The sequence below is a fragment of the Sus scrofa genome, chromosome 3, assembly GCF_054392235.1.
Source record: "Sus scrofa isolate SSC_HxYL_T2T_F1_AM1 chromosome 3, Sscrofa_HxYL_maternal_Yorkshire_Landrace_v2.0, whole genome shotgun sequence".
NCBI lineage: Eukaryota > Metazoa > Chordata > Mammalia > Artiodactyla > Suidae > Sus > Sus scrofa.
In genome coordinates this window covers 5,494,019-5,501,145 of record NC_139385.1, presented here as the reverse complement: position 1 = coordinate 5,501,145, position 7,127 = coordinate 5,494,019, and the positions used below count along the sequence as shown (strand labels likewise).

Genomic DNA, 7,127 nt, shown 5'->3' with positions numbered 1-7,127 from the left:
GAGTTCCCGTCGTGGCTCGGAGGAAACAAATCCAACTAGGGACCATGAGGTTGCAGGTTCGATCCCTGGCCTCGCTCAGTGGGTTAAGGATCTGGCGTTGCCATGAGCTGTGGTGTAGGTTGCAGACGCGGCTTGGATCCGGCGTGGCTGTGAAGGTGGTATAGGCTGGCAGCTGTAGCTCTGATTCGACCCCTAGCCTGGGAACCTCCATATGCTGCAAGTGTGGCCCCAAGAAGACAAAAAAAAAATGCTACATTAGAGAGAGCCTAAAACAGTACTTCAAGGTCAAGGAGGATCTCTTTAGACTGAGATCCACATTGCAGAGAAACAGTATAGGAACAGTGGGGAGAACATTCTAGGCAGAGGACGTAGCCAGTGAAAACCTGTCCAGCAGAAATGAATTTGGCATGCTGGAGAAGTGAATGCTGCTTGGATTGGAAGGAAGTCACAGAAGGGTAAGCTGAGTTTTCAATTCACATTTGCTTTTTCAGAATAAGAACCCTTAAAGCCCCATCCCCTCTCTTGGTCTTTAAACGGGAATTTGCCCCCAAACTGCTGGTTCATGGCAGGGATCTCTTTTGTCACAGAACAGAATGGAACTCTGCTGGACATCCCAGAGCCCTCTTCAAGGCAGAGAGCCCATTGGCAGGCCCCACGGTAAGTTCAGAAGAGGGCATAGGAGTTCCCTCATGGCTCAGTGGGTTAAGGATCTGGCATTGTCACTGCTGTGGCTCTGGTTACAGTTGTGGCTTGGGTTCTGTCTCCGGCCCAGGAACTTCTGCATGCCGTGGGAGAAGGAGAAAGAGAAAAAGGAGAAGGAGAAGAAGGCATAAACCTCAAAATAAGTGCCTCCCAGGAGTTCCCGTTGTGCTCAGCAGTGGTGAATCCGACTCGTATCCATGAGGACTCACATTCAGTCCCTGGCCTCACTCAGTGGGTTAAGGATCCAGCGTTGCCGTGAGCTGTGGTGTAGGTTGCAGATGCAGCTTGGACCCTGCGTTGCTGTGGCGGTGGTGTAGGCTGCCAGCTGCAGCTCCAATTCAGCCTCTAGCCTGGGAACTTTCACATGGTGCAGGTGCAGCCCTAACACACACACACACACACACACACACACACACACACACAGACACACACACACAGAATCTCTTTGGAGTGTGGCTTGTCACCTACAAGTGTGTCTTGCAACTTTTGTTAAACAGGATTTTTGATCATTGAAACTCAAGCAGGAGCTGGGAGAGGAGGCTGCCTGCCCCTGGGGAGGTGTGGAGCTTCAGGCCTGGGTTCTGGGCAGGTGGAGAGCGGCTGCAGTGCTTTCTCGGCAGATGGAGGAGCCTGTCTCTCCTCTTCTTCTGAGTCATTCCCTTCTATTGATTCACTGGCTCCGCACTGAGCATCGTGAAGTCTCAGAACAACTAAGACTGCGGGTTTTCAAGTTCCCCTGAAACCAACAACCCCCTGGAAGGGCCTAACACAAATGGCCTTTTGAGAGCGCTCCCATCTTCGTACCTCTGCCACAGCTTAAATTCTACCCCCTACCCCCGCAAATGTGTTAAGGGCTCCGGTCACAGCAGAGCGCCTGGCACAGTGCAGATAATCGATACTCACTTGTTCTTTGGGGTTGAACGGGACCACCCCTAATGTCAGTACAGACCAAAAGCCAACCATTCTCTAAGACTCTAAAGGAGCAGGATGGTCCTAAACGACCAGGACCTAATTACTCTCCTAATTTCCATAAAGGAGAGTTCAATTCAGCCGCTGCTGGAGTATCTGTCTGAAGATTTGCATACAATTGTGAAGCTGGTCCTTTGATCAGATTCCAGCCTTGGCAGTCAAACTGGGCCGTCTGAGATACGTGTTGGTTTTGTGGCGGTCTGTTAATTGCTATGTTATCTGGCCCTGAACCGCACCGCTGAGCTGTGGGGGTGTTGGAGGTTAAGCCTTGGCTCTCTTTCCAGCTCCTCGCTTGACTGCCTTGAAGCAGAGGGTGAGGTGACCCCATTCATCAGAAGGCACAGAGGGAAATTCTAAAACCAAAGGTGACCCAGCTGCGAAGTTAAGGCAGCGATTTCCAAGTTTAAATGAAAGCCGACAGATAATCCCTAAAGAGCCCAATACCTAATGGTGACAATGAGGTCATCAATTCACTCAAAATGGCAAACAAAACCTGCCTGGCCAATCTTAGGGGTCAAATGCTAGAACTCTGTTAAGGAAAGAGGGAGCCGCTTCCACTGCCTGAAACCTAGAGCCAGTGTGTCATCGCCCCCAGCACCCAAGCACATCCGACCTTTTGGTTCCTAAGCCTGATATGCTTTATAGCTTGCAAAACCTGATAACGTTGTCCCCGAGTCCAAGTGGTTGATTCTGTTCTAAGTCCAGCCACATCGCACGCTCTTGGTGTCCCCATCTAGGCCACACAGTGCTTTCTTTGTGTACGCGTCTCCGTGAATTTTTTAACAGGAGTAGTTTAGAAGCCTTATATCCTAACAGCCTGTAAAAGAGGACACTGCACCCAAATAGCAATTTGTAAAAATTCAGAATAAGACCCCCTGCCCTTGTCAGATGCTTAGTGATGTTTCCTGCTAGGACAAGTCTGTCCTGGGTCCTCTGGGTCTGGGCTGTGACTGGGGTGGAGACAGAACAGGGAGCTGCGGAAGCCACACACCTGCTAAGGCTTTGAGTGCCCAAAGGAAGAGTCACCTCCTCAACACCCCACCTTTCTAAATCTTGTAAAGATCTTGTGAATAGCACGGTTATTGCATTGACCTTCTTAATGCAAAGCTGAAAAAGAGTACTGCCGTTTCTGTAACCAGATTGTGGCATTTATTATTATTATTTCCTTTTTACAGATCAGGAACTTCCAAAACTGTAAGTGGTCGCCCCCTTCCTCCACCTGGAAGAGCCTATGCCCCAGGGTCCCTCAGGTCTTTGGGGTCAGGGAAGGGGTAGCGTGGGAAGGGCTCAGGCAGGGAAATCAATACAATTGGGGGCGTGGGACCCTCTTGCAGGGTCCCCAGAAGGCAGCTAGAAAGTAGCTCCTGCAAAGAGCATGGGTGTTGAAAGCTCAGTCGCCAGCACCGCACCGGGCACCACAGCGCTCTCGGACCGCGGAGGCCTGACTGCCTTCGGGGCGGGCTCTAAGCAGAACTGCATGGCGAGCTACGGACGCCTCGCACGGTCGGGGTCCGGTCGTCCCAGGTGTTCTCCACCGGCAGCAAAACTCGCGGCCGGGCGCGCCTGGGGTGGGGACGCTCCGCCCGCTCCGCCCCGCCGTCCCCGCCCCGCCCACACGGGCCGCGCTGCCCCGCCCACCGCGGCTCGGCCCGCCCCCTTCCCGCCGCCCCCGCCGCCTCAGGTGGGGCGCCCCGCCCCCCGGACGCCCCGCCCACCCCGCCCGCCTCAGGTGGGGCCGCGGGGCCCGCCCTGCTGGCTCCGGCCGCGTCGGGTCGCGTCTCCTCCGCTCCTCGCTGGCGGCGGCGGCGGCGGCCGCAGCGCTGCAAGTTTGGACATTTTTGTCGCGGACCCGCGCGCCGGCGCTTCGCGGCCGACGGCTGTGGAGGCGGCCGACCCTCGAGGGCCCCTCGGACGCGCCCCGCCGCCCAGGCTCGGGCGGCCACGAGGCCCGGCCGCGTCCCTCCGCGCTCGCCCGCCCGGCGGCTGCAGCCATGTCGCGGGGGCCGGAGGAGGTGAACCGGCTCACGGAGAGCACCTACCGGGTAAGCGGGCCCGGGGCGGCCAGAGACTCCGGGGGTTCGAGCGCCGGAGGCCCGGGGACTGTGGGGACCCCGGGGTTCGAGGGCGCAGAGACCGGGACTCTGGGGGCGCCGGCTTGGAGGCGGGGGGAGCGGGGAGAGGTCCGGAACCCTGCGGGCGCCGGGGTTCGGGGCTCCAGGCCGGGGAGGCGGGGCGGCCCCGCGGGCGGCTCGCAGCCTTCGCGGGGGAAGGTCGGGATTTTGCCCCTTCGGGGCGAGGAGGGGACCTAGCGCGGGACTGTCCTCCCCTCCCCCCCTTTCCCCCTCCTCCGCCCCTTCTCCCCCTCCCGGCGCTGGAGGCGCTAAACAGATGACCCATTTCACCGCCCAAAGTCAGTGGAAGCGTTGGGGGCGAGGGTGGGGGGTCCGCGCCTTCCCTGGGGCGCGTCGTCTCCCCACCTCCCCGGGGTCAGTGACCGCGCCGGCGCCGCTGCCGCGCTTAAGCAAAGAGAGCAAAGCCAAGCTCGAGTTTCCCCGAGAAAAGGCTGCGCACGGGAACGCAGGGGAGAAACTCCCAGGTAATTACCCAGCGCCCGGGGAGCCGGGCCCTCCGGGGGGCGCCCCCCGCCTGAGGACTTCACTAGGGCGGCGGGGACTCTGCCCTCCTTGAAACTCGCCCCCTCGGAGACATTGGCTCACACCCTTTTAAGTTCAACTTGGCTTTGAGACCTCGGTTATTTTGTGAGGTTGTGGGAGTCGGAGGACACCTGAGGTTTGAATACAATTGACTTCACCTTGGAGACCGCGTTGATGGTCCTTCACTTAACTGGCACTTATTAGGAGGGCATGTGTCCAGCAACAGACACAGACTTAGGATTAGTGGCAGGTTTAGTAAATTTAAGTACTTATAAATGAATTCCAGTTGAAATAAGATACGTGTTTAATCATCTGCTATTAATAGAATACAAAACAACTTTTGTTTTAATTCGGCTTAGGCTCGGGGAACCCAAGTTCTCTAAATTCGTTTGTAGCCATTTTTAAGACCCACAGTTGGGATATGTATTTTTAATTTCTAGATTTGAAGGATCTGAGTGAATTCCTGAAATCAGAGGCGTTTACTGACTTTTGTTAGATAAAAAAGTACGAAAATATGTGCGTAATCCATCCTTTGAAGTTCCACCCATTGGTCCCTTTAGCTGAATACACAAATAGCTGGAACATGTGGATAATACTGCACATACAGTATACACATAGACACAATTGTCACGGCATTTCTGGGCTCAGTATCTGTGACCAAAATCTGTGTCTTTAGACGTGTTTCCTTAACAGAGGTCAGTTTTTAGAAATCCCAGAAAATTGCCTGTTAAAGTTTTACCTTTGTGTTGGGACGGCAAATATTTAAATGATCCTGTAGATGGTGGGGCAGGAAGTGGGGTGTGGTGAGAAAGTGTGTCAAAAAGCATTTGCCCTCTTGGACTTGGGGTCGTGGCTGCTTTGATGACTTTCAGTTAAGGACAGTGAAACCGTGAAGAATGCCGATCACTGCACATTTGAGGCTCCGTGGAGCTGCTTCCCCCCTGCCGCTAAGATGCCGGCGCCTGTATCTTTCCAATCTGAGAATGAGATATCAGCTCAGGCATGCAGTCCTGCAGTCGACCTTCTCCTTGCTGCTTCTTTCAGTTCCTCCTGACTTGCACTTTTAGCGGTAGCTCCGTGGAGGGGTCTGTCCTCAAATGAATGACAGTGCCACAAATGCCAGTGTCCCATTACCCAAAGAACCCAGCCGAGAGGGAACACGTGTGGATTTCATAGTTTTGGTTATGTGTATTAATAACGAGAACTGTAAATCATTTTTCTGTTTTGAAACACTAATACACGGAAGAGCGGAGACCAGTGCTTTATTGCTTTCCATGCCCAGGTGTCTTAAAACATACTAAAAGCGCTCCCATGTTTGACTGACTTGAACCACTGTTGCCTCATGAGTGTTTGGGGTCATGGTTATATTGGGATGGTGGGATAAGAATTGACAGCTCCAGACAACAAGTTTGTGTATCATCGTTGAAGTGGATACTGCTAGCTCATGCTTGGACTATGATGGAAACGCACAGTGAAATTTTACATTTACAGATGTGATGGAAAAGCCCCAAATCTTTTCACCACCACCTCTTCTTTGGGTTCTTCCTCCCCCACCCCCGACCGCCCACGACCAAAGCTGAAAACAGTTTAAGCTTGATTGGGTAAACATCTCCCAGCAGTTGAGAATCTAGTTCTTGTAAAGAGATTGCCAATATGTTACCTAGCAATCTCCAATGGTTTACTAATAGAAACACAGCCTAACCAGGTGCCTTTACAAAAGCCGCCTGCAAGTGAGATTTTATAGGTTTTAGATTTTTTTGAATACTCAGATTTCTCCAATTTTGAAATAAAGGAACACGTTCTTGAGAGGAAAATGGGAATATAAAGTAGCGTGATCCTCTCTATGCAGTATCAAATGTCTTTAAATATTTATTTACGCCTTTGCTGAGTTTTCTAAAATGTATACTTAGACAAACGATTACTGGCAAGCTCTGCTAAATCCCAGGAGGGTGTGTGTTTTACTGCTTAAAACAAATGGCATGGTGATAAGCCCCAAAATGTCAGGCAGTGTCACTGTTGCTAATTAGAATTAAGCCAGAGAGCCCTCTCCTGCTCCACACCTGAGCCTGTGGTGTGTCCGTAATTTCCCCTCGGCAGCGTGCTAGTGATTTTGCACGGCTTTGTGCTAAGCACATGCTTTAGTGGTACGAGGAAGAAGGAAAGTTCAAAATGAAAAACCCCTTAATTAAAAGTAACCACATACACACACAGAAAGGTAACCACAGCCTTCCTAGAAGTTAGAACTGTTGGTCTTAGGAAGTTAAGGAAGCAAGGCTATGACGTCATCCGGGGAGGTCATTCCTGCATTCATCCTGCCAAAGCAGCAGTGACGGGCCCAGGGCCACAACCCTTTGCTTAAATGTCACCTTCTCAGAGTCCCCTTAGACAGCTTTAATAATCTTTTTTTTTTTTGGAGTTCCCATTGTGGCTCAGTGGTTAATGAATCCGTCTAGGAACCGTGAGGTGGATTCAATCCCTGGCCTCGCTCATTGGGTTACGGATCCGGTATTGCCATAAGCTGTGGTATAGGTCGCAGACGCGGCTTGGATCTGGTGTGGCTGTGGCGTAGGCCGGCAGCTGCAGTTCCAATTTGACCCCTAGCCTGGGAACCTCCATATGCTGCAGATGCAGCCCTAAAAAAGCAAAAAAAAAAAAAAAAAAAAAAAGTATATAAAACTGCAGACAATGCCGTCATCCATCTCTCAACCCCACCTAACACCTGCAGTTTTATCTTTTCCCCCTAGTTCTTACTGCTTTAGGATATTTTATATACATATATATATATATATGTCTTTTTAGGGC

General features: G+C 52.3%; 1 protein-coding gene across 3 annotated transcripts in view; it reads left to right on the top strand.

Moving 5' to 3' along the window:
• Nucleotides 1-3,402: 3,402 nt before the first annotated feature.
• The window catches only part of BAIAP2L1 (BAR/IMD domain containing adaptor protein 2 like 1), a 95,707-nt gene continuing 91,982 nt past the window's right edge, over nt 3,403-7,127 (top strand). Inside the window, exon 1 of one of the 3 annotated variants that reach the window (XM_003354447.5) lies at nt 3,403-3,713. In XM_003354447.5, coding sequence (XP_003354495.2) covers nt 3,663-3,713 — 51 coding nt within the window. In that variant the 5' untranslated portion in view covers nt 3,403-3,662. Of the gene's footprint in view, nt 3,714-3,873; nt 4,268-7,127 lie in introns of those variants that run through there. The other 2 variants (XM_085016551.1, XM_085016550.1) reach the window with 2 other exon arrangements.